The sequence below is a fragment of the Saccopteryx bilineata genome, chromosome 1 (genome assembly GCF_036850765.1).
Source record: "Saccopteryx bilineata isolate mSacBil1 chromosome 1, mSacBil1_pri_phased_curated, whole genome shotgun sequence".
NCBI lineage: Eukaryota > Metazoa > Chordata > Mammalia > Chiroptera > Emballonuridae > Saccopteryx > Saccopteryx bilineata.
Genome location: NC_089490.1, coordinates 137,376,427 through 137,402,670, shown reverse-complemented (window position 1 = coordinate 137,402,670; position 26,244 = coordinate 137,376,427). Strand labels below are relative to the sequence as shown.

Genomic DNA, 26,244 nt, shown 5'->3' with positions numbered 1-26,244 from the left:
CCACCCTTGAAGCCAAATGGAGGTGTTATAGGTGCCCGACTGGATCCCCAGGGCCAGCCTCACTGCTCTGCCACCTGACGCTCCCTGCCAGCCCCTGGCAGATGCCCAGAGTAGGCAACTTCAGAAGAGCGCGGCCACTGTCCTGCCCCAGACCACATCAGGCACAGCCAAAAGTCCCTCGGACCACAGGGTCTCATCTTGGTTCTTCCAGCAGCAGGGTCCAGAGAGAAAACACCAGCCCCCTCAGTACCGGGGTACCCTTGCCAGGGGGTTCACAGGCTGCCCGCCTGCTGTTTGGTTTAGAAAACTTCTCTGGTAGAAGAAACCTGGGAGCAGACAGGTTCAGAAAGTAGGTGGGAAAACATTTTTTGCAAGGGTGTGTGTGTGTGTGTGTGTGTGTGTGTGTGGTGTATGTGTGTGTGTGTGTGTGTGTGTGTGTGTCCATCTCATCAGGCGGGTGCTCTCGTCCACAGAGCTTTCAGAAATCTCCAGACGTGGGGCCCAGTGCCTACAAGGCCAGCTTCAACAGCAGAAAGGAGACAGCGGTCAAGGCGGCCGGCGGTCTGGCTCTGCAGGAGCCTGAGTGAGATCTGATCACCTTGTTACTCCCTGGGATGATGTTGGTGGTGAGCTGAGGCCACGGCCAAAAGGGAGACAGAGCAAAGAGAACAAGAAAGACAAACCAGCAGAGTCAGCAGGGCTGGGAGCAGGCAGAGGAAAGGAGTCCCCTTGCCCTGCCCTCCTGCCCTCCCAGGAGGACATGCCTTTGTGCTCTCACTTGGAGACAGCCACACTTCCAGGGAGCTGGGGGAGGCAGGGCCATAGCCCCCGGGACAGCCTGGCTGACCCTGCCCAATAAGGAGGGTCTGCAGGTGCAGGCCAGCATGGAGGAGGTGGTCTAAAGATCTCAGGGAGAAGAAGCTCCCAGGGTCCACAAGGACCTCCTTGAGCTGTTCCTAAATGTGGTCAAACCCCTCCTCCCCCATGTGGTACCCCCTGCACAGCTCTGACTGCTGCTCCTCCTCCTGCACGGCCTCTTTCCTCATCTAGGCTATAAACAGACTATGTATGTAGTCAGATACACTCGTGCATGGGGGCAGCTTCTAGGAAGGGATGGTGTTTTTCTCCATCTCCATCTCCTCCAGATCACAGAACCAGCACAGAACACGTACTGTGAACACTTGTTTTAAAGAGTCAGGGAGGCTTGGGAAGGCTTCTGCTCATAGCAGCACTTGTGTCTCCTTCAAAGAGACAGCCAAGGGCCCTAGCTGCAGCCTCTGCACCCATTCCCCAGCACAGTGTGTGCCCACCCAGGTCCAGGCCAACCAGGAGCTCAGCTGGCCCAGCCTGCAATGGGATCTGCGGGCTGTGAGTCTGAGGCTCGCCTGGGAACAGCCCCCTGTGGCCCGTCCCCTGCAGTACCCGCTGTGCCCCACTCACCTCTGTGAAGCACATGCTCAGCTCCTTGGAGCTATTGGCCTTCAGCCCCTGCTCCTGTAGGAGATAAGGCACTAGTTAGGACAGGTCACTGCAGTGGGGTCTCTGATCAAGCTTAGTCCTGTCACTCGGAGGAGGTCCAACCCTCTGTAGCCCTGCCAGCCGCTGTTGGCATCACAAAGCAGAGGGCACACGTGAAGAGTGCTGGCTCCATCCCGTGCAGCACGAGACCCTGCCCCTTTCTGACATCCTCAGCAACCTGGTCCTGTCTCCTCTGGGCTCCTGAAGGACAGAGTTCTAACTGTGCTCGCCAACTTCCAACACAACAGAGAAACAAGCCACGCACCATGCACAGAACTTTCTATCATGTCAGAGCTCCCTCGACAAGGTCAACACCATATCTTCCTCTCCTCACACTGGGTAGTGTCTGGCCCACAGCGGTGTTTTACCACATGCATGAATGAATAAATGCATGCCATGGGTCAGAACTGGCATCTGAGTGCCAGCTCCAGGAAGAGCATTTGGGCTCATGGGAAAGAGCTGTGATTGATTAGTGATGTCTGCCCCAATGCGTGTCAGGCGGGTATCTGGCAACAGTGCCAGGTGTTGGCCTTCCCACAGAAACAGATGTGTGCCACCTGGGAGCTCTGTGATCCAGGCGAGGAAGGAGAAAGGACAGCCAGCGTGGGGATGACTCAGGGTCTGCACCCCTGGCACGAGCAGGTGCATGCAGGACCAGAGAGTGTGGTGTGCATGAAGAACATCCTTTGTTATAATCCTTGTAACGGATCCAGGGGAACCAGCTGGGGGATGTGCTACTTCTGTCTTGGCCTCAGAGGACTAGGTTCTCAAAGCACCTGGGGGAATCTCTGGCCCCCAGAAGTAACTGGGAAGCCCAAGAAATTCTGCCTAAATCACGGCTGTTGGCCAGAAGTATCAACAATCCCTCGGACATCATGGACAATCTAACACCCAGGACATCTGGTCAGCTAAACAAAGCCCCAGCTGTCACACACCGGTCCCACCAAGAGCTATCACTGCCGACGGCAGAGACGTGACCATGGTGGTGACAGTGTGGCAGGAATGAAACTAGGGACCAGACCCAGGGGATCCTATTCAAGACCATAGCACTAGTGACCCAGGTTCCAAGGTCCAGCCCAGCCAAGCCACCAACGTGTCTCCCTGGAAAACGGGATGTGCTCTAAGGCTCTCTGGCCCAAAGACTGTATTCTACTGCCCAGGACCAAGTGCAGCCCCAGCCAGAGCTGTGGGAGGCCACTGCCAGAGTGACCCACACACCCCACCTCCGAGATGGTGCCATCACCACTGTCTTCTGACTGCCCTGACCCTCACCTTCACTTGGCTGCTCCCCTGAGCAGCTCCAGCCCCTGCTGGCTGCCCTCCCATGATGGCCTGGGGCCTGTCACGCGAGGGAGCACACCCAGCACGTCTCTCCCACACCCTTCCCTGCTCCCACGTCCCAGGTGTGGCGGCTCTGTGGCTCTGTCTCCCTCCGCAGTCCCTGCCCACGGTGCTCACTAAATATGGACCCCGTGCAGTTACACAGCGGGATTCATGTACTTATCCTCACCTCAACCAAGGCAGCTCCACTTTAATTTTATATACTGGACACAGGCACAAAATTGTTTTGAAAAATAGTCTACTGCTTAAAAATAAATAAGGTCTGAGAAAACTACTGAATTAGCTGACCTCTAGGCCTGGCCACACAACCTTCTCCCGTGAGACGCCAGCCCTCGGGGAGCTCAGGGCCCTGAGCACTGTGGGCTCTGAAAGCAGCACCAGGCCCAGCCCCACGGAGAAGCGCAGGAGCCCTGGGCCAGGTCTGGGCCAGGCTGAGCCAATGACGTTTGGTCTGGTGTGGACTCCGCAGCAGCCCGGAGGATGGCTGGACTTGGCAGTTCAGGGTGAGCAGGACTTGGCAGGCTCTTGTTAAGAGGGGAGAGGGCGGGAGTGTTGTCAACTATTAAAGAGGGAAAAGGCGGGGGGAGGAGAAAGGAAGAAGAGGCAGAAAAGGGGGAAGCAGCACCCAGAGACAAAGAGCCCAGAGCAGGGAACAGAGGGGAGTGGGAGGGTCACAGAGGAGGGGGAGGGACACAGGAAGAGGCGCAGAGGAGGCCCCTTCAGCCTCTCCCCTGACCCTCACCACCCTGGGCCAGCCCCAAGGGAAGCCAGTGCAGCTGCCGGCTTGGACAAGAGTCTCAAGGACTTTGAGGACAAAAGGACTGACCTCCCTGAAGATCAGGCGTAGGACCCTCCCCTCCCCACACCCCATTAGCGCCCATCATTCATAGATACACCTTCCACAGCCTTCACCTGAAGCCCTGCTGTACCAGGGACACTGCGGTCCTGCAGGCTCCAGGACAAGGGCCACACTGACTGCTGAGAGCAGGTGACACGGCGGCTCCCTCCGGCTGTCCCACAGTTCCTCCTGCAAGCGCTGTAAGATCCAGTGCATACATCTGCCCTCGGCCCCCTCAGCCTCTAGACTGATCCCAGCCTCCCCTGGGCTCGCCCCTTGACCCAGGAAAGGAGGGAAGGGCATCAGTCCGTTTCAGCCAACGACCTGAGACAAGTCTCTTCATCCGCTGGAGCCTCCATTTCCTCATCCGTAAGATGGGACAAATGTACTTCACTGACCCATGTGACGATATATGAGAGGACATAAGGCACAGCAAAGTCTGCACAATCTAAGGACTCTGTAACTCCACAGGCATGGCGCTGAGCAGAGCTTAGTTCAGCCTCCTAAGGCAGGGCCAGGAGACACCAGGGAAGGCCTGCTGTTCTCCTCTACCCGGCAGCTCATGAGGCGGAGACAGGAAGAAGGCTGTAAGGTGGACACCGCCTGACTTCCAGAAAATACGGAGCAGGTGGTGAAGGCCATGCACCCTCTCCTAGGGCCAGCCTGAGGCCCACATAAGTCCCTCCAGATCTGGGCTCAGCAAACAGCACAGGGCAGGCCTCTGCCCAGCAGCTGACCTCTACATATGGCACATGGGAGGAGGTGGTGTGCAGACAGAAAGAAGTCGCATTACCTAATTCAAAAACCACAAGAAGTTCAAATTCCTGGCCTTCCTCCTCACCATTAACTCCCCCTCAGTGCTCTCTCCCACAAGGGGTTCCAAAGATGAATGGTCACAGCCCTGCTTACACCCCCGCGAGAGAAATAAACATCCACACAGTCACCTACACCCCAGGTCAATAACTAGGAGGGGGAAATAGGCTGCTTCCTTCCCGACCCCCCAGAATACAGGCTGTCCTCTATGGCCATGCCCCCCACCCAGGCTGCCCTGGACGGCCATCTCACTGCTTGGACTCCAATGGAACAGTCTAGAAAAAACAGAGGTGGGACATTCTAGCCCCTGCCCTTGACCCTGCCCCTGACCGTACTCTGAGCCTCTCATACTTCCAAGGCAAGCTCAGGGTCTATGAGTCTGCAGTACCCAAAGGGTACAGGCCTGGGCTGCTGGGACAGTAGGAGGCAGAGCTCTGACACAGAGCTGGGCACAGGGACTGGGGGAAGAGCTGACCTACCCTGTGGGATGCCACCAGAAGCATGAAAAGAGCTGATGGCACAGGGGACCTGAACTGGGGGACAGGACACAGAGGGAGCATGCAGCAAAGGCAAGGTTTATCCTTCCAGAAACTCCTCCCAGAGAAAGCTGGAAGGAAACTGTCATCTTCCTCCTCTTCCTTGTCCACCACCTTCCGGCAGTCCCAGAACCTTGTGTGTCTGGCCCAGGCACTGGGACCAAGTCCCGCTTTGGCCATTATCTGTGGGAAAATTGCTGGCTGGGGCTGGCCGGTTCTTTCCTGTGTCCCTCCTTCTATTCCAGGCCCCATCCCCAATCTCAGTGCCTTTGGCCACCTGCCTGCTGCACACACCCACCCCAGTAACTCACAACTCCTCCCTCCTCTGCTCCTGGCCACACCCCTAATTCAACCCCTCCTTTCTTACCTGACTACAGCCAGTCTCTCCTCCTTGCCAACCAACCTCCACCCGCTGTCAGTCTCCCAAATCACAGTTCTATCTTCTCCTCACAGGACTCCCCGTCCAGAAGCGTTCAGTGGCCTCTCAACACTCACCACTTCAACTGCCCATCAGGCTTCATTCCAGCCTAACCCCTACCTTCCACATACGCACTCTATGCTCCACCATGACCCACCACCTGCTGTCCCTCTAGACCCTGAGCACGCTGGCACTTCTCTGCAGAGGGCCAGACTATAATAATTTTAGGCTCTGTCAGCCACGCAAGCAACGTTTAGGCTCTGCCCGTGCACACGGACAATAATGTGCAAATAATCGGGTGTGGTGGTATTCCAACAAAACTTAACTCCTCCAAAGAGGCAGCACACCCCTTACACAACCTGCTCCGTGCTGTCCGGACCCTGCTGTCTGTGCTGACAAGGGCTTGACTTTGCTTCACGTGGCCCTCTGTTTGGGGCGCCTTCCCCCAGGCCAGCCCACTCCATGTCTCCACATGGTCAGTCCCTTCCTTCCAGGCCTCGCAGTCGGTGTACCTTGTCCACGAGTCTTCTGCTTCTCCTCCCAGTCCAGAGCAGCCCTCTCCTCTGGATCCCACAGCACGTGACATGTCCCCTTGGTGCGCTAACCACTTACTCTCCATGATTACCTGAGCATGTCCATCCCAGCCGTATGGGACAATGGTACTGGTCTAGAAGCTGGTCGGCCTCAGTGCCCGGAACACAGTGCCATGCAGGCAGAATTTATGTTGAACAAATGCACAAATGCACAGATGGGTGAATAAATGAATGACTACGAGGGAGGGAGGAGGGAGGAAGACAAGAAGGAATGCACACAAGTCTCTCAAAGCTGTGGAACAAGCCATACTTATAAATCAGAAATGCTTGCCTGATAGACAGGCCTAGGCTCCAGGTAGGAGACTCACCAGGGAACAGGCAGGAGGAGGAGGAGACAGAGGTGGTGGCTGCTGGCTGCTGAGCCCGTGCAGGTATGTGGTGAGGGGGCTGTGGCAACCCCTTCCAACTCATTTTTAATCCCCCAGATGTGATGGGCAGTATCAAGGGTAAGAGCAGAAACTGGCTGGTGTAGACCCGGAAAGCAAAGGAGATGGTGTCGCTGGAGCCCCTTTGCCCAGAGAAGGGTGAGACTCCAATTGATCTGATGGGCCCTTTAAACTGGTCCAAAGCAACCCAGGGGGAATGCCAAGGCCACTGGAACAAACCAGGGAAAGGCACAAATCTGCTGTTAGTCTCCCCCATCCACACTGCGCCTCCCTGGTCCAGGCCCATCAAATGGCGAAAGGACCTTCTAACCAACCTCCCTGCATTCTCAATGCAAGGACTTCCCTTCCATACACTCCCCACATAGGGGCATCAGGGAGAGGGAGGAAAGCGGAATAGGGAGCTGCCCACAAGCAGTAAAACAGGCCGTTTTCTAGACTGGAGGGCAGGACATTCCAACAGAGCAAATGGTCTGGGGACTCGGGGTTCTTTCCCTCCCTGGATGGAGTACTATGCAATGCCACGCACCAGGCACTTGATTACCCAGAGATAGACGGTGGGGGCAAGCTGCAGCCAGTCTCCCGGGGATACTCAGCCGGGAGCCCCGAGTAAGCGAAGGCAGCTTTGTCTGAGCAGTCAGGGAGACCACCCCCTGAGCTGACACGCAGGCAGAGAGGGGTGCAGAGAGGAGAAGGGAAGACCCTTGCTCAGAAGGACTGACAAGGGCACAGCCAGCATCTTGCTTGCCTCGCCTTCACACCCACATCATGGGGTGGACTCACTGGGGCTTCAGAAGCCGGGCCTTGGATGAGGGTCAAGACTGGTCTGTTCACTACAGATTCTCTACTTTAGGGGAAACTCACACAGGTGTGTATGTGTATGTGTGCGTGCATGGCAGGGCCAGAAGGGAGAGAGTAGAGGCTATTCTGCAGACTCTGCCACACTTTCCCACATTCTAGAAAGTCCCGTTTGGGCAGGGCTTCCAGGTGAGGGCACAGTCAGGGGTGGGAGTATAGGGCTGGAGACAGCACCAGGCAGCCAGACACAGGGCTGTCATGGGCCTCCTCGCTGCTCTGTGGACACCCACATGTCTGCTCAGCAGTCCCATCATGAGGACCAGAGTCTGTCGGGTCCCAGAGCAGAGGCCACGGTGGGAGAGTCCCTGGGGGAGCAAACAGCATGGTGCAGCCGGAAGGAGACAGCCCCACAGCTGGGGGCTGCGGACTCTGAACAAGTTACTGTCCTCACTGGGCTTCTGTCCCTTGGGGTTGAAGGAGATCTCAGAGTGCCATCCCGTCCTAACATCCACTCATTCATGTGGGTCCCCAACAGGCTGCCACCTAAGGCTTCCCCAAGGGCCCAGGCCTGTGGATGGGGAGGAGGACAGGGGGTGTCTGGGGTGCACAGCCTCCCCCACACCCTCCCACCCTGACCTCAGCTTCTGCTCTGCCCTCACTCAGGGACTCCCTCTGTAGCCATGGGCTGCTGTCTTCCCAAAGGCCTCATAATAGCCACCATGGAGCCCTTCCCAGCCAGCAGAGCTTCGGAAGGGGGCCCAGGCTAAGGAAGGGACAGACTGCCCATGCAGCCTCCTGCCCACGTGAGAGCACTTAATCACCTGCAGTCCACACCTGGTATGGAGTAGCAGGTGTCCATTAAAAAGGCTCATGAAACAGAATCAGGGGCCCTTCCCCTTCGGCTTCTGTGAGGAAGAACCAGGGTTGATGGTGGGTGGGCTGCTTCTGAGGGTCTGCTTCTCTCCCTCTCCTCCTGGGATGGCTGTCCCCAGCTGTCCTGTCCAGAGGGGCAGAATCAACAGACCTCAAACAGAGTGTCACAGGGGCCCGGCCTTGGGGAGCCCCTGCCAGGCAGCCTCCCGAGCCCAGCCCCCAGGTCTCAGGACACCAACTACAGTGTTTAGTCTACAGACACCCTCATGTCCATCACCTCGCATACGGACTGGACACTAACTCCACTGGAACCAGACCAATGGTAAGACCAGCCCCCAGATGGGAAGGCTGCAGAAAATCAGGCTGGGGGAAAAGAAACCAGGCAACGAGTTAGCAAACTTCTAAGGTGAATTGGAGGAAAAAAGTGAGTCGGAGTCCTCGGGCACTGAGGGGCTGCAGTGGGGCGGAGAACACAGCTTGAATTCTCCACACTCACCACCAATCACATGGAGAGCCGCTTGCTAAGTCCGTATCACCATGGGTGAACCTGCCCTGATGGAGTAGGGGAGGTAGGGTGACACATGCAGGCTGCCGGTGCCCAGAGGGACATGTGGACCATGTCAGAGCACGATCACCTGACAAGTGACACAGCCCTGACCAGCTGAGCTGCCCACCATGCTAGCATGAAATTGAGCTGGTGACTGTGCAGCAGGCTCCGACACCCCATCAGCCACCGCTCAAGTATGCTCAGTGTAATTAGGAGGTGCCCAAGGGTGACATGGGCCCCTCAGCCCAAATCAGGAGGGAGTCCCAATGGAGGGAAGCACGGCATGGAAGGGCCCATGCTGAGCACGACAGGAAGGCACATGGAGGTCAGCTGTGGGCACAGGGAAACCCACTGGGCAGGAATGGGGGTGCACTTCCCAACCAGAATGGCACCAGCACTCGTCCCTGTGGTGCAGTGGGTGCCCAGGGAGCTTAACACCTCCACCAGCCCCCTCCCTGCTCAAGCTCTCATCCCGGCTTGACTGGGGTTATAATTAACCATCAAAAGTTGCATATAGGCCCTGGCCAGCTGGCTCAGTAAACAGAGCATTGGCCCAGTGTGCAGACATCCCAGGTGTGATTCCCAGTCAGGGCACACAGGAGAAGCAACCATCTGCTTCTCTTCCCCTCCCTCTCTCCTGTCTCTCTCTCTTCCCCTCCTGCAGACAGCAGTTTGATTGGTTTGAGCGTCAGCCCCGGGCGCTGAGAATTGGCTCAGTTGATTCCAACATCGGCCCCAAACGGGGTTGCCAGGTGGATTGTGGTCAGGGCACATGCAGGAGTCTATCCCCTCTCCTCACAACTTAAAAAAAAAAAGTTGCATACAGGGTGGGGCAAAAGTAGGTTTTCCATTGTTTGTATGGAAAACAACACAATAATTAATAAATAATACAAGAATAAACTGTTTCACATACTGAAAACTGTAAACCTACTTTTGCCCCACCCTGTATATTTAAGTTGTGCAACCTGATGACCCGATACACATACGGATACACTGAGAAATAGTCACCACAAGCCAATCAACATACCCAGCACTTCACACCTCTACCACTTTCCTTTTGTGTGTGCGTGTGTGCGAGTGTGTGTGTGTGCACGTGTGTGTGTGTGTGTGTGTGTGTGTGAGAGAGAGAGAGAGAGAGAGAGAGAGGAAGGGAGGGAGAGAATATGAGTGTGTGGGCACGACTGTATGTGAGTATGTGTGTATGTTCTGACTAGACTCACCTCCTAAGCAAAGAACCTACTGCAGTACCTGGTATGATGCCCTGAGGGTATGTCAGCAGAGCGAGAAGCTGGGTGGGGAGCCCTGTGATGTGCCTCCATAGTGCCACCCGTGTAACCCTGCTGTGGCACTGACCACAGTCCATGTCTAATGCTGCTGAACTGTTTGACTCTGGACAACACCATAAGCACCACAAAAGCCAGGCCTATGTCAAACTCACTCACTGACCCCTCCCTGGTGTCTCACATAAAATCTCGCACACGTGCACACGTAACACATGTAGTATAGACAAGTGGACGATGGACAGACAAGAGAAATGATCACGATGGGTTTTGGAGTCAGGTGTAGATGAAATTTTCGGCCACCTCTAACTAGCTGATACCTGGGGCACATCGCCTAAGCCTCCTGGGTCCATTTCTGTGTGTAAAATAAGAACGCCAACACCTCGCTGTGTGAGAACTCAGAGTCCATTGGCACGTACTTGGGGAGGAGCAGATGGCTGACATATAGCTGTTTCACTTCTCCTGTCAGCCATGCGGCCAGTACAACCCCGGGATGAAACAGGAGTGGGATACTTGCAAGGTGAATGCCTTGTGAAGCAATATATGGGAAGCTAGCCCCACCAGAGGCTCCCTGCAGCCTGGGCCCCTGATCCAGGGGAGGAAACTGCACCCCAGTCTGCTAATTCCCCACACTCACCTCGGACACCACGGTGCCTCTCTAGCCCCTCAGCCTGCCCTGGCTCCACTCCCCAGCTGCAAAGCCGTGTCCCCTCACCTGGACAGATGTGCAGGTGGTGATGACGCTGGTCCCCAGGCTGGTGCTATCACTGAGATCATCTGGCAAAGAAGGCATTTTCTCCGCCCTAGGGGCCTGGGTGGCCTGCAACGAGGGATTTTTAGGGGACAGGTTCACATCTGTGCCGTTGCCGAAGGCCTGGATGGCGTTCCCTGGATTGAGAGAGAGCAGGTAGACACAGAGATGTCAGGGGCCACTCATCACTCCTGCCCCTCACCATCTCAGCCCTGTGTCCCCTGTCATCGCCCAGAGCCAGGATTTCACTGTGCTGAAGGTCCCTTCAGATCCAAGGTCTAACATGCACTGAAGAAAATAGCAAGAGGGAGCTTGAAAAAGACAAGAGACCAGAACGGAAAGAAATGTGGGTGATGAGGGATGCCGAGGAGGAGAGGAGGGTTCTGGGAGTGTGGGAGGCCGGGAAGGAGGATCTGGCCATGCCCAGGGCAGCGAGCACTGAGTCTCCTCAGACTCAGTGGTGCAGACCACACGCCCTCCAGAGCTTCCCCACCCCACCCCCGCAGCACAGGGTCTCCTGGCTCCTTCGCAATTTCAGCTGTTTCTAGGTCCCCACCGTTGGCATTCCAAGGGCTCTAGACTCAGCCCTCATCCCTGGGTGCCCTCAGCAAATCCCACACCATTACTTAGCACTAATTCACTAAATTAATGGGACTTCTTTGACAAAACTGTCCCAAAGACTTGACCTTATAGCCAAATACCTAAAGAAATCTCTGCCTCCACAGCCTCGAATTCACCACGTCTGCACCTGAACTAGGCATCACTCCTTACATCTCAACACTGTCTTCCCTGTGCTTCCAGGCTCGGAGGCTTCACCTCTCCCTACCTGGTAGGCCTCCCTGATCACACACTTGCCATCATTTGAGCCCACCTCTTACAGATCTCTCCACTCCATCGCTCCCCTCCACGCTCCCTGACACTGTGCTGATTCACAGTTGTCCCTGTCTTCTCCCATGACAGCCACGACTCGCTCCGAGTAGACCTGTGAGTCACCGCCAAACCACATCCCTATCTCCACCTCTCCACACCAGACCAGAGAGTGAGCCCTCCGAGATGCAGATCTGCCCGCTGCACCAGGGGCTGAGGCTGACCCCCTACAGTGGCCCACACCACCGCCTGACACCTGCAGGGACCACAAGATCCCGGTTAGAACGAGGACTCTCCTCCTGTCCAGACAACTCCAGGCAGCCTCATACTCTGTAGCAAGGCTCAGTGGTCCGCGGTTCTCACAACTCCCTCTGCCCAGGGTGGATGGGCATGCTCTCTCCGCCTCTTCAGCTGACCGCTGTCCCGCCCCCTCAGTGGGTCAGCCTCCGAGAGCTTCCGAGGGCTCCTACAGGGCGTTCCACCCTCACCCTAGTGCGTTCATCCCAAACTGTGACCACACACGCCTCAGTCAGGCTGCCAGCTGTCCGTGACAGGCACTATGATTTGTATCCCTGAATTCCCAGGGTCATACAGAAAGGAAACATGGACAGGTGACAGAAGGGAGAATAGAAGGAAAGGAAAGGGGAGGGGACCTTCAGGGGGCTGTGGGCAGCGAAGGCTGTGTCTGAGAAAATGGAGGCAGATGGCTTGTGGCTCCCCTTGCTCTCCGGCCTGTGGAGTAGGAGCTTGATGACTTGGAAAAACAAGTTACTGATTCCAGTGGGGTCCTTAAAATAGACCTTTAGAGGGAGAAGTGACAGACAGCAGAGATCCTCACCACAGGTCTATCCCCAAAGGGACCTGTCTGAAATTGTCAGCATAGCAAGCCACACACCTTCAACCACTACTTGGCACAGGCTCAAGGCCCCCAGTGGTAAACTGAGGCTGGCCCACTGACTGCTCTGGTGTGACTCTCCAAGAGCCCAAACTAAGGTCTCCATAGGCCACACCACGCTGGAGTCCACTGGCCGTCCCAGCGGCAGAGGAGGGGAACGGCTCGGGCAGCCCTCCACGGACCACCCTGGAACGCACCGTCAGTGAGGGGCTCCCGGGGACGAGGGGATGCTGCAGGACTTACGAAGGCAGGGGTTCTCGGTGAAGTCCCTGAGGAACTTCTCACACTCCTCCTCCATGTTCCCGCTCCCACGGCAGCTGCACCAGGGGGACACCACGATGCCAGTGGGCTTGGAGTCCACGTAGTTGGGAGTCATGTCAAACCCTGGGCAGGGAGAAAGGGAAGCAGAGAAAGAGGAGCAGTAAGACTTTCTCTTTGGGCCTCCAGACCTCAGGCATCACAGACAAGAGGCTGGGGACTCTCCCTCCTTTGTACCTGCCCTAAATACACAGACATTCCAACCCACAGTCCAAACTCTGAGCGTCACTATGCCAGGGAACCAGGGGCCTCAGAAGGGGACAGAGGGCATCGGCACAGAGGGAAGACCAGAATGGCCGAAGAGACACCTGCAGCCCCTCCCAGAGCATGGCCCTTGCTTTCTCCTCGGCCGCCAAGCAGAGTACGTTCTGGAGTCAATGATTAGGCTCACCTCCTGGACTTGAAGCCCAGTGCCAAGCACTTATTAACTAGGTGAACCTGTGCAAGTTAGTCCATTTCTCTAAGCCTCAGCTTTCCTATCTGAAAAATGGGAATCCCAGCACCTCCCCGGATTTAGACAGTCAAGTAAAGTGCTTGGCGCAGAACCTGGAGTGTCAGACCATGCCATCACTGTTACTTTTCCTTCTTATTTTGAAAGCCTTATAAGGTCCTTGAGGCCTCCTCTCCCATGATGAAGCGCCAACCTCGCCTCTGGTTTCCTTGGCAGCTCTATCTGAAACGGCCACAGAGGCCCCTGCCCAAGGACACTGGGGCAGCCCGGAGTCACGGTGAGCCTGGGCATGGGGGGATGGCTTACCAATCATGCCAGCAAAGGAGCCAAGACACGCCTGGTAATTGTCAGCTGGGCAGCTGGTAAGTGTCTGGTAGGAGGCACGACAATTGGCGTGGAAGTCCGCCAGCCGGGACCTGGTGTTGGGAGAGAAGGGATTACGATGGCTGCCTTCCCGCCTCTGATACGGCAGAGGGGTTCCTCCCTCAGCTTCCTGGAGTGGAGGAAGCCAGAGAGAGGGAGAGGAGGCGTGGGGGTCGCCAGGCCGTGGGGGCTCGAGGCTGGGAGCTCCGGGAGGACAGGACTCCTGGAGAACAGACACACAGATTAGGCACGGTCCACTGTGGATGCATCGCTTGGTCAGAGGGACAGAGGACCCACAACAGGTATGACAAAAATGCCCAGACCGAGGCAGGAAAACTGGGTCCCACCCTCTGCTTGGCCATCCTCCTGGTGACCTGCCCAAGTCCTTCCATACCTCGCTCTCCCCACCCGCAGGATAGGGACATGCACCCTGCCCTAGCTACTACTGTGCAGGAAGTGTCTGAAGTCCAAGGAGCCGCCCAGGGAGGCACAAGAGTCACCATAGAAAGAGATGCCCTGAGGAAGGCCTTCTCCTCTTCATCAAAGCACTGAACTGGACTCTGAAAATGGTCACTTTTATGTTGTGTAGTTCACCACAATAAAAAGGTGATTTCAGAAAAGGTACTTCCACAGCCACCTTTTATCACTGAACCCTCGCAGACACTGTGAGATCTGGCAAGCCATCGCCCTAATTATCCCGCTTCACAGAGGAGGAGGCCGAGCCTCAGGAGGCTGAAGAGCTTGCCCAACGTCCCTGAGCTGCTGAGCGGGGTGCCCAACCTGTGTCCCCAACCTCCAGCTCGGGCAGCTCCCCTGCTGCCCGTCCCACTGCTCCAGTGCGCAAGTCCTTCAGCTCCTCCCAGAACCTGCACTCTGTGGCACCATAAATGTATTTTGTCTTTTGCAGGGAAAAAAAAGGAGGATCTGTCGTTATCTCTGCCCTCCTCCCTGCCCATAAATACACCGTCCAGCTCTTCACCCCCCAGCCCGCAAATAGGGAGAAGCAGCTCTTCCAGCCAAGCCTCCAGCCCCCGCAGAAGACGACCTCGTCTCCAACGGGAAGACCAGCGCCCTCCCCGCTCCACCACCAGCAAACGAGGGACGGTGCCACAAAGGGTGAGAGGGTTGGTCTCTGCCTACACCCCAGACCTGCAGAGACCTGAGAGGAGACAGAGATGTTAATAGGTTCAGGGGACCTGTGAATGTGACCCTATTTGGAAATAAGTTCTCTGAAAATATAATCCAGATAAGATAGCCATGGAGTAGGGCAGGCCCTTAATCCAGTGACCAGTGTCCTTACAAGAGAAGGTGACAAGACAGACACACAGGGTGTGAAGACAGAGGCCAAGGCTGGGGTGATGTGCCTACAAGCTCAGGAGCACCCAGGATCACAGTAACACCAAAAGCTGAGAGAAGGGCCCTGAACAGACACTCCTTTGAGCCTTTAGAGGGGCCTGGCCTTGAGGACACCTTGACATCCGATTTCTGACCTCCAGGATTGTGAAAGAATACGTTTCTGTTGTTTTAAGGCACCCAGCCCCAGCACTTTCTCCCAGCAGCCCCAGGAAACTCATGCAGCACCTTCAGAGAGCACACTGTTGCTCCACCCCGAGGTCTCCCCCAGTCAGGAGGGGTCTGTTCGGCCCCAGCACTGGAGGACCGCAGGTGAGCAGCATCGAGCCGGAGCTGCACTCCCACAAGATGTGGGCTGCCGGACACCAGCTGAGCCACAAGTTCAAGTTGCCACCAAGGAGACACCCAAAGATCATCGCTGAGCGCAAATACAGGGGTCCGTTCCAACACCACTGGCTCACATTACATTACGGCCCCGCTCCCTCCTGCAGCCTCCCCAGTGCCCGCCTGGGCATCCGCCCAGCCATCCTGCCGTCCTGCCATCCTGCCATCCTGCCATCCTGCCATCCTGCCCTGGGAAGCCCTTCTGACCACAGCCCACGGGGGTCTCTCCCCTCTCTGTGTTCCAGCCACAGACATGATCTGGACTGGGCAACTGCACACGTCATTGCATAGACTCTGCTGTCCCCTGTGTGATCTCTCTAACTGGGACACACATTCCCGGAGGCAGAGGCTGCCGATATCTCCATCCAAATCCCGTGGGTCTGGACAAGATGGTAGATATCCACTTACCCTTTCTCTGAGTTTGTGCTGTGTCCCCGCCACGTGCCTGAGACTGAGGATGGGAATGGCACGCGTGCCCCTGCACTGTCAGAAAGGGATTCCCAGCTAACAGGAAGGGGTCCTGCGGGAGTGTCTGCGTGCACAGGCATGGGAGCCTCCCGACAGCACCACTGTGCCCAGCACGCAGGCCTCACATCCCTCCAGAGTCCTGCCCCGGTCACTGACTCTGGGAACTCTGAGATCCAGCTGGCCTCACCACTGGGCCCCAAGGCTGGAGGAGTGGAAGCGTGAATAGGAAAATATAACAGCCCACAAAGAGAAACGAGGCTGCAATCAGAGGAGAGGGCTTGGGAAGGAAGCAAGCCAGGGAACAGAGGTGACAGAGCTCCCACACGAGGTGGGGCCCTCGGAGAAAAGGGGGGCAACTCAGCTGCTCGGAAAGGAGAGGGTCTGTCATGAAGCTGTGCTCTGTCCCACAGGCAAGGGCCCGTGATGTAATCTGTACTCAGGGTCCCCAGTTTTCTGAAGGAGTGAGCCATGCCTGCCTGCCTCCTTTATGGGGCACATGGTACAAGTGGGGCACAGAAAAAGGGCACCAGTCACTCTCACATTCCCTCTCCACCCAGGTGTCTCACTCCAGCACTGTGCCTGCCACTGGCAAATATAAGCAGGGGACAGCTTTCCCCGTGTCTAGTCACCCCGCCGTGGTGGATCCAGTCCCTGCAAGGCCATCTGAACATACCCGGGAGAGAGCTCCCTCATCCCTCCCTCGCCACCAGGCTTCAGAGTCACCACGCTAGACCCCAGGTGAATGACATCCTTCCTACCCCAACATCACTTTCCATGAGGACACAGGGAGGAGCACAGGCCCCCGAAGCCGGACAGCATGCACAAGGCCCCTCTGCCAGGCCCCAGAGTGACCCACGTGGCAGGGCAGCCTTGCTCCTCCGAGGCAGTGGCCTCCTTCCTTCACAGCCGGCCCACAGTTCTATTTGGAACACAAGGAGGGAAGGAAGCAGGCCCAGGCCAGCAGACAGCAGAGGGGAGGAGGAGGGGAGGAGCAGCGGCTAAGCTTCTGTTCCTCCATTCTCTATTCTCAGTGTCCAGGTGGCCTTGGCAGGCAGGAGTGACAAACCGGGCCGTTTAGGAGGACGTCCGGTCCAAGTCTCCAGGAGGCCTTTGACTGTTAGGCCTTCTCCACTCCTCAAGACACTCTGAAGTCTATAGCAGCCAGAGCCTCTGTCAGCATCAGAGACAATGCGGGGTCAAGTTCCTTCAAGCCACGACACACTCAACTCCAACCAGCACACACACCTGCCGTGTGACTGCACCCCGCCCAGCCTGGAGGGTGCAGCTTCCGAGGCCAACGTTACCCTCTGCAGCTGGGGATCTCTGCGCCACAGCTGGGCCAGATGGCACTCTTCCCTGAAGATGCCCCGAGGTCACCTGTCTCTCGGAACTGCGCTCATTGCCAGCGCAAACTTTTCCAGAGCAGCCCCTTCACCTCTCAGATTTCTTACTTTAAGAGTTCCCATGAGAGAAGATGGCACAAAAGAAAGCATGAGAAAGAGAAAAAGACACCCCCCCCCAAAAAAAGAGAGAAACAAGAGACCAGTAAGACCCTGAGTCAAGCCCCCCTCACCAAGGTGGAGTGAAGACGCTTAGGAGCTCAGGGCAGCCAGGAGTCTGTCCGAAAACACAGAGCCTTTCAGGCCCGCCCATCACAGCTGAAGTCTGTTCAACCACAGGGAAGCAGCAAGAGGCAGAGACACTTGACTCCCAATTTGATTAAACAGTTGCCAGATTAAATACAGGACATATATTTAATTTGAATTTCAGATAAATAATAATGCACTTTTATAGTATAAGCATGTCCAGTGCCACGTTTGGAACATACTAATATTAACCAGTTTCTGTTGTTTATCTGGAATTGAAATTTACTGGGTATTCTGTGTTCTTATTCATGAGACCCAGCAACCCCGCTTGATGGGCAGCTGTGCTCCTGCAAAAGCAAGTGGATGTGTGAAGACTGATCCTCACGAGCAGAAATCACGCTAACTGGGGGGGGGGGGTGGACTTACTATGCATCAGTGGTTCTCAGAGTGTAGTCCCAAGACCAAAGCATTGGCATCAGCTGGGAATTTGGCAGAAATGCAAATTCTTGGGCCCCAACCCAGACCTAGCTGATCTGACATTTCAGAGCACGGTCCAGAAATCCATGCTTTCACAAGCCCACCAGGTGATCTGGAGGCAATCAGGTCACAGTCTGGGGACAGGGCAACAGGCACAGGCTCAAAGTTGGATCGGCTCCCACTATCCCCACTTCATGGCCCTGCCAATGGGGAAAGTGATGCTTCAGGCCACAGCTCAGGGCTACATGGTAGAAAGTACACGTGTACACACGCACACACACACAGACACACAGACACACACACACACAGTTACCCTGGGACACATATTTCTCAGTTCCGTGATTTGGTCTTAGCCAAAAACAAACAGAGGCACCAGTCACCAGTCACCAGCGAGAAACTCCACGATCCAAACTGTGAACTTCTTCCCAAACACCTGTACTTTCTCAAAGCTGTCTGCTCTCATGTAACACTGAGGTGGATTGCTTCCACAGAACCCCAAACATTCCAATGCTTGGCCAGTACATGGGGTTTTTGGTCTGAAGTTGTATACTTCCCAAAGTTCCCCTTTTTACAGAAAACCAATGGGTTTCTACTGGTTGGAGACATGGAGAAAGAGGAAAGGGAGCTAATGTTTTCTGAGGACCTACTACGTACCCGACACTGTTCTCTCATTTTCTGTGCAACCCTGTGAAGCAGACAGAGTTCACAGTGAGGACAGGGTAGCTCCGAGAGGCAGGACACACAGATACATGCCCTGCAGCCAGCACTCCCAGGCCACCACCTGCCACTGAGGGCAGGGTCCTTTCTCGGGCTCTGCTGCCATGAGCCACAACTGCTAACAGAGTAGACACCAGCACTGCTTCACACAAACCAATAGGGCACTTGAATATTTCATGGAGGCAAAAAAGGGCTCCCAAGAAGAGCAAATGACTCATAATGGGCTTCACAGACAATTTGTGGGAATACAGAGATAATGGCTTTAATGGGCCCATGTGCCTCTGGAATGGCTTTCTGAGGTCCCCTCCAGCCATGAAGGGCCCCATTAAGCGGACTCGGTGTTATGGGACACTGAGAAAGGGGAAAGTGGATTTCACCCACGCGGCTGCTTTCTGACACCTCCAGGACTCACTGGGCAGCCTTCTCCTTCACCCTTTCCTGCCCCTTCAGAACACTGCCCACCCCTCACTTCATAACATTAGGAACCAACTGGCCTTCCTTCCCTCCCATGTATCCTGAAAGTGCACACAGTACACTTACTGTTTGTGCCCAAAAGAGCTGCTCTCCTAGGAGTGGGTAGGGGGGCTTCCCCTTCGGCCAGGCTGTCAACCATGGTACTCCACCCTCCTGGGCAGCAGGGAACACACATGATCCAGGCAGGGCCAACCACACAGTTCTTTTCCCAGGCACTCTGACTGGGCCAGGGAAAAGGAAGTAATGTAAGCTAAGCCAAGCGGCACCCAGCCCTGAGGTCTTGCTAACGGAGCAGGAATGGAAGAGCATTCTTCTTCTTGGTTATGAGACACCGCAGATGTGAGCCAAGAGAAACTGGGACTGTAGTTCTAGCCTCACAGTACAATAAGAACAAGCAGCTAAACTGAAGAGAGAAGCAAAAACAAGAGACAGAGAAAGGGACCTACTTGTATTTGAGTCCTGGAATACTCTCCTGCCCCTTTCTCTATTTTATCGGGAACCAGTAAGTTCCTTTTTAATTTTTCTTAAGCTAATTGGGTCTCTGTCACTGAAAACAAATAAAATGACTACCACTTATCTTCGCCCTCTGACTTGATGTGATCTTCTCTGTCCAGGTGCAAACCAGAAAAGGCACACACGGGAAAGGACACAGACTGAAAGCCAAGCCCACCACGGGTCTGACTAACCCAGGCAAAACGCCAGAGTGCAGGAGCACCTCAGGGACAGAAACTCAGACTATGCATGACGGCAAAATCCTAGAAAGAAGGCATGCCTGGCCTGGGGTGCTTGTCCCGGCTCAACCGGAGACAAATGGCTCAGACGCATACACCACAGAAAGCCACATTGCTGTTCAAAATGACAAAGATGGACCCTGGCCGGTTAGCTCAGCAGTAGAGCATTGGCCCAGCATGTGGATGTCCCAGGTTTGATTTCTAGTCAGGGCACACAGGAGAAGTGCCCATCTGCTTCTCCGCTTCTCCACTCCTCCACTCCCCTTCTTTTTCTTTCTCTCTCTCTCTTCTGCAGCCATAGCTTGAATGGTTTGAGCAAGTTGGCCCTGAGTGCTGAGGATGGCACCATGGCCTCATTTCAGGCACTAAAATAGCTCAGTTGCCAAGCAACAGAGCAGCAGCCCCAGATGGGCAGAACATGACCTAGTAGGGGACTTGCCAGGTGGATCCCGGTCGGGGTGTACGGGGGAGTCTGTCTCTCTGCCTCCTCTCCTCTCACTTAATCAAAAAAAAAATGACAAGGATGTAGATTGTGCCAATATATGACAATTCAAACATGAAATCATGTTAAGGGATAAAAAGCAGGAGACAAGTCAGTGTATGGACTCCAGTTACAAACGGGGGTGGGGGGGGGGGAGGGTGAGCCTATGAAATGTCAGGACCCAGAAGTAAATTTCAAAAGATGCTAAAGCGATATACTGTTTGTTATGTTCTCTTTCAATAAAGTTGCTTTAATACCGTAATTATTCCTTTAAGTGGGCAGGGCTGATTATAGACAATGATGTTTCTAAGCCTCAGTTAGAGCAAACATTACCAGTTCCAGAACCATCGGCAAATTCAACAGACTCTCCACCCAAGACAAAGAGGCTGAGAGAGAAAAGCTACCAGCTCAGAGAAGGGGCTCCTCGTTCTGGGGCAGCTCGGCTTCCTAGGAGGTGGCAGGCCAGACAGACAGCCTGACGGCTTACTGGGAAATGCAGACTGACCCCATCTGAACATGACCCAGACCGCCAGGCAGGCAGGCTGCTGCACATGGAAACATTTAATCTCCACTCCCAGGAGACCCTTAATTCCTCCAGAACTTGTCTCCCCGCCCAAACCCTCCACAGAAGCACATCTAACTGTGAGGTCCACTTCCTGACATCAGGTCATGCTGATAGGCTATGAGCCTTGGCTCAGCTCCTCACTAGCTGTATGACCCTGAGTGAGTCCTTTGCAGGTAATAATATGTTTGCTTTCGATGGTGGGTGGCTCTCTCCAGACCTCCGTTGCCTCATCTGCAAAATGGAGGTAAGAACATATCAGTACGGACCTCACAAGGCCATGAGAAGGACTGAAGGAGGTGTCCAATGAGCAAACATATGTGCATGCCTGGACACTGCCCGGTGGTGGGCGGGTACCCATCAGCACTTGTTGCCTCTGTGACTGAGATTACGGGGCACCCCTAACCATCCTGAGCATGCAACACTGTGGAGAATGCAGAAGCTCTCTCTTCAGGACAAAAGGACATAGTATCTCTGACCTATTAACAAGCACCTCTGCATTTATACAGTGTCGTGCAAAGTGCTTCCACTGACGTCACCACGTCTTACTCTGACAAGTCTCTGGAGGGGGCATCCCTGCCCTGTTTCACAGAAAAGAAAGCAGAGGCCTAGACAGGTTAATGAACTCAATTAACATCCCAGCAGCAAGGCAAAAGCCTGAGCTCCAGACCTTAGCTGCAGAGGCGTGGGCTTTCCTACCACTGTGCTGCCCTGCCCTCCCCCAGGACCCCTACCCCAGCCCACCACTGTCCCCCAACTCCGGCACAGTGGCCACAGAACCGGGCAGGCTTACTTCTCCTCTGGACCATTCAAGGGAGCCACCTTCCCCCTCTGTCCCTCTTTGCCATCCAGTCTAAGCTCATCCAGCATCCCCTCTCCCCACAGGAGCCATGGCAGCATCTCAGACAATGACCTGAGGAGGGCCATGGTTTGAGCCACTGGACCCCAGCTGACCAGAAGCAATCAATTAGACCCTGGCCACCATCAAGAGTCTGACACAGCAACCACAGTGGCCAACCCAAGCCTGCGTTGGGAGAGGATCAAGAGAGTTTGGATTGGGCAGAGGTCAAGCCTAGCCCACGTGGCTCTTCCACCAGGACCCAGAGCTGGGAGCCAAGATAACTTCCTTCTGGAAACCACCACTGAGTACACTCCCTCTTTGTCCTCTGAAAATACATGCAGGCAGGTATCCTTTTCTCCATCTTTCCCCCATCCCTTCACCTGTGTTCCAAACGTATTATTACCTGCTAAGAGAAGAAAAGAATTAAATGTATGCATCATTTGATTTTAATTGAAGGACTGTTCTATTTCATTGAACTGCTAAGTAAGCTGAACAAGAGATTGTGTTTACATAAGCAAACCCCAAGTCACTATAGACTTGCTGTCACATTAAGTCAATACTTATGAAGGCTCTCTATTTAATTATTCAGTAAGGATTGACTTATTGTTGTGTTAAGAGTGTGGTTAGCCTTGAGCAAGGTAGCCAGCCAGCTGAAATATTTCTTTCAACTTTCTCTGAATGCTGATATGGCTCTTGCTGGTGGTAGGAGGTTCCGTTTCTTCCCTGTCTCCCTCCCCACTGGCTGCAGTGGAAAAAGCTCCAGGTCCACTGTCCTCAAGTCAGGGGTAACAGGTGATCCTGTGATGGCCAAGGAGTGGGCAAGGTGCCGGTCATTAGTCCCACACCTCTGACACCCGGAGCTTTCATTAGCTCCGTTTTTCTGTTCTTAGGTCGAGCTGTTCTGACCTAATTGTTCCTGTGCCAAATGCCGGGACCGCCTACTCAAAGAGCCAGTTCCCTCCCCACCTTTGTCATTCCCAGCACTTCCCCTCCCTCCAACCTCCAGGGAATGTGCTTCTCAGCCTTCGCAATCCATCCAAACCCTATTACTCTATGGCATATTGTTACAGAGATTCAGATAGGTTCTTACATCAAATCACATTTCCTGAAACATAACATTCAGGGGGAAAAACCCAGAGCTGGATGCTTAGCCTAAACTGCAGAGCAACAATAGAGGCACGGTGATTACGGGAAAAATTCCAGCCACCAAGCCACCTCATTCAAATCCCAACTCTGCAATTACAGAGCTCCAACACCAGGCAAGTTACTTACCCTCTGTGAGCGTTCTCTTCCATAACAATGGTCTAGTGGTCTCGGGCAGGGGTAACCAAGCTTCCCATGCAGCACCTAGCTCTGCGCCCACGCTACTCTGCTGACTACTAACATTCCCAAAGGAGGACTCCCTGGGCTTTGACAGCCATAATTTGCCACCCTGACCCCCACGTATATCATTGGCTCCCTGCTGATCTCTATTGTCTCATCTGTTCTCACACTCCTCCTCTCTCCCACTCAAACCCTGTAGCAATATCAAACCACATGCATTCCCAACCATGAGGTCTCAGATCCTTATCCCTTAGGGCTACTGCTGCCCAGAATGCCTGCCCCAGACCATGTTCTCTTCAAAATCTCTTCCAGTTCACCCTTCTAAACCCACTTCCAGTCCCAGCTCTCTCAGAAAACCTTCTCTGAATGCCTGCCCCAACTCTGAACATGTTTCACAAACTCCAATTACTGCACTAGCACCACCAACCATATCATGATTTATATTTTTCATATCTGTTTCTCCCAACTGGGAGGAACGATCATTCAGAACAGAAGAAACCATTTTATTTGCGTTTAATCTTCAGTGCCCAGAGTAGTGCTTAACGCCAGAGGCAAGTTAAGGTCAGTTGAGGCCCCGGGCACAGAAGAAAATATTGGGCTCCTTGTCATTAGAAAAAGTGTAAAGTTGGGTGTGGTTTTGCAGAGCCCTTCAGAAGTCAGGGTCCAGGGCGCATGCCCAGTGCACCTGCCATTAAATCTGCCTCTGCCTGACCCCCAAACAGGATCCCAGTAGCTGCTGGATGGAAGGAGAAAGGGAGATGGGAGAAAGAACAGATGGATGGGTGGGTGGGTAGATAGGTGGGTGGGTGGGTGGGTGGGTGGGTGGATGGATGGATGGATGGATGGGGACTACATCAAAAGCACATAAGACTTTCCTCTAAGCAGGAGGAAAGTGAAGAACTGTCTTAGCACCTGTCATCCTGAAAAATAAAATGATAAGCAGACTTCCAGCCAGCACCACAACAAAATGCATCAACACTGCATCGACCTGGGTGCCAAGACGGCTCAGCCCCCCAGTGCCCTCTGCGGGCCTGTCTTCCTCCACTCCTGGCAGTTGTTGGGAGCTTGGAAAAGTATCTTTGCTCTCTCTGGTAATAGCCATTCGCTAAAGGAGGCCCCAGGGGCCTGCAAGAATTAATGCACATCCTTAAGTACCACTCTTAAGATAAAGAAGTGCCTTGAGGACCACAGGGCTCCCGTGGAGAAAGGCTGGGAAACTGTCCATTCTCAGAGAGGCAGAGAGCAGAGGGAGACTGTGACAGACCAGAGGATCTGAGTCACACCGCCACTGCTCACAAGCTGTGAACCTCAGAAATGTCACCATACCTCTCAGCACCTGACGCTGATCCCTACACAGAAAAGTGGAGTGAAACCACACATGCAAAAGTGAACAGTGAGAACACACAGGCAAAAGGACTCTTGAAAAACAGACTTCACCATCTACATGTTTATTCTTTTTCTCTTTACGGATAAAAAAGAGAGAGAACGAGGCAGGGCTGTTACATCCACATTCCCTTCTCCAGCTGACTGGACAGAGCAGCTTCCGGCGCAGGGAGCCAGAGCCTGGACCCGAGGCTGGTGCAGCAGGCAGGTAAACTGCACACCACAGGCTGGACCCACAGGAAGCAGGAAGGCTCGGGTGTGGGTGGGGTCTGCTGTCAGGCAGCACTAGGCAAACACACCCGCAGGCCCCTCAGCCTCTCTTCCAAGCCTTCTAGAATCGACAGACCAAATAGACAATATTCCTCCTATCAACTATCTAGGCAGCTCTGCCTCCACCAGGAGCCTTTCTCATTATATAGACTAATGAGAACACTGCTTCTCCGGAGCCATTCATCAAGGCAACATCCATTATAAATGACATTTTTCCTGAACTAACAAAGGATGTGAGGCTGGGGAAACTGGTTAAGAGGAAATATTTAGCTGATTTCAGAAACATTCCAAAATGAATTCCCCACCCCCTTGCTGGGCAGCGCTCCCTCCCTACCACGGTCCCCACCGTCTGGGTCCCTCACTCAGACCCCAGCCCTAGCCACAGGGCCACCTGCAAGCAGGGGGGGGGGCTCCCAGGGACAGGCTCTCTCCAGAAGAGGGTGAAGTCTGAGCAGCAGCATCACTGAAGCATATAACACCCAATTATTTGTGGCCCCAACCTGCTGAGGCAAGATGAAAAATAAAGCGAACTGCAGCTTTTTTTCTTTTTCTTCCTTCTTTCACCTTCACTGAGGATAGTGTTTCACAAAGAGAGCTGTACAAAAGTGCAATCTATAAACAAGGGGTTCCAACCCATCAGCTGCGGTCAAGCACACAGAAGCAGCTCTCGGGGAGGAGGGAACATGACCTGTCCATCTCACCTGTGAGCAGGAAGCCCGCTCACATGTGCTCCCACACACATGCTCAGATGAAGACTCTGCCACCCCGACAGGCTCAAGGCTACCCAGCCCCTGAGGGGGAGTCCTCCGTGCCCTCAATCACAGGCCGTTCCCCTAGGTCTTGAATCTCGTATGGGTTCTCCCTGTTTCTACTCTCCAACTCCAAAGCAGGCCACAACTTCAGGTATCCCTTTGAAATCCGAGGGCCGGTAGGGCCTGGTGCTGCACCAGCACTGAATACACGAAGTACAATGCTGCAGAGGGTCTGCTTCTGCCAGTGCCTCCCACGGGGAGTGGGCTGGGAGAGAAACCAGAGGGCACACAGCAACCCACTCAGGGAGAGCAGGTGGCCACTGAGTAACTAGATTGGTCATTAGCCCACTGAAAACCTCTACTATAAATCAATGAAATGTCAGGACCTGGAGCTTCTGAGAACTTGAACTGGAGCCTCTGGCTTCGACTGAGGAGAGGATCAAGTGTGCAAGTAGGCCATTCACATGGGGCAGGGAAAAGATGGTGACTCCTATCTTTTGATGAAAAGATGGTGACTCCCATCTGACATACTACCGCCAGGCTCAAGTGTTTGAATGCATTTATCTTAGAACAGGCAGATTCTGGGGCCCAGTCAAGTTCCTCACTGTTTACACTGAGTCTCTCACACATCCCCCCCCCCCCCCCAGGGCCAGCCACAGAGTCCAAGATACAGAAGGAAGACAAGCCTGAGTGGAAACTAAGACACAGGTAGGGGCCAACCCAGGGCGAGAGGGAGCGCCATGATGGCCAATGGTGCTATGGAAGGCAAGAAGAACACTCAGCCACAGGAGAGTAGAAATGAGCAGGCTCTTGAGGTGGAATCTAGAGTGTTGCCGCAGAGTCTGGACGCCCAGACAGA

At 54.5% G+C, this 26,244-nt stretch overlaps 1 protein-coding gene across 3 annotated transcripts in view; it reads right to left on the bottom strand.

The window, feature by feature from the left end:
• Positions 1 to 414: 414 nt before the first annotated feature.
• Positions 415 to 26,244, bottom strand: part of GFRA2 (GDNF family receptor alpha 2) — an 83,494-nt gene continuing 57,664 nt past the window's right edge. For all 3 annotated transcript variants that reach the window (XM_066268060.1, XM_066268078.1, XM_066268069.1), the window contains exons 6-10: positions 13,527 to 13,636; positions 12,695 to 12,835; positions 10,654 to 10,826; positions 1,441 to 1,494; positions 415 to 631 (exon numbers count right to left, since the gene is read on the bottom strand). In XM_066268060.1, the coding sequence (XP_066124157.1) occupies positions 509 to 631; positions 1,441 to 1,494; positions 10,654 to 10,826; positions 12,695 to 12,835; positions 13,527 to 13,636 (601 nt within the window). In that variant the 3' untranslated portion in view covers positions 415 to 508. The remainder of the gene's footprint in view (positions 632 to 1,440; positions 1,495 to 10,653; positions 10,827 to 12,694; positions 12,836 to 13,526; positions 13,637 to 26,244) is intronic.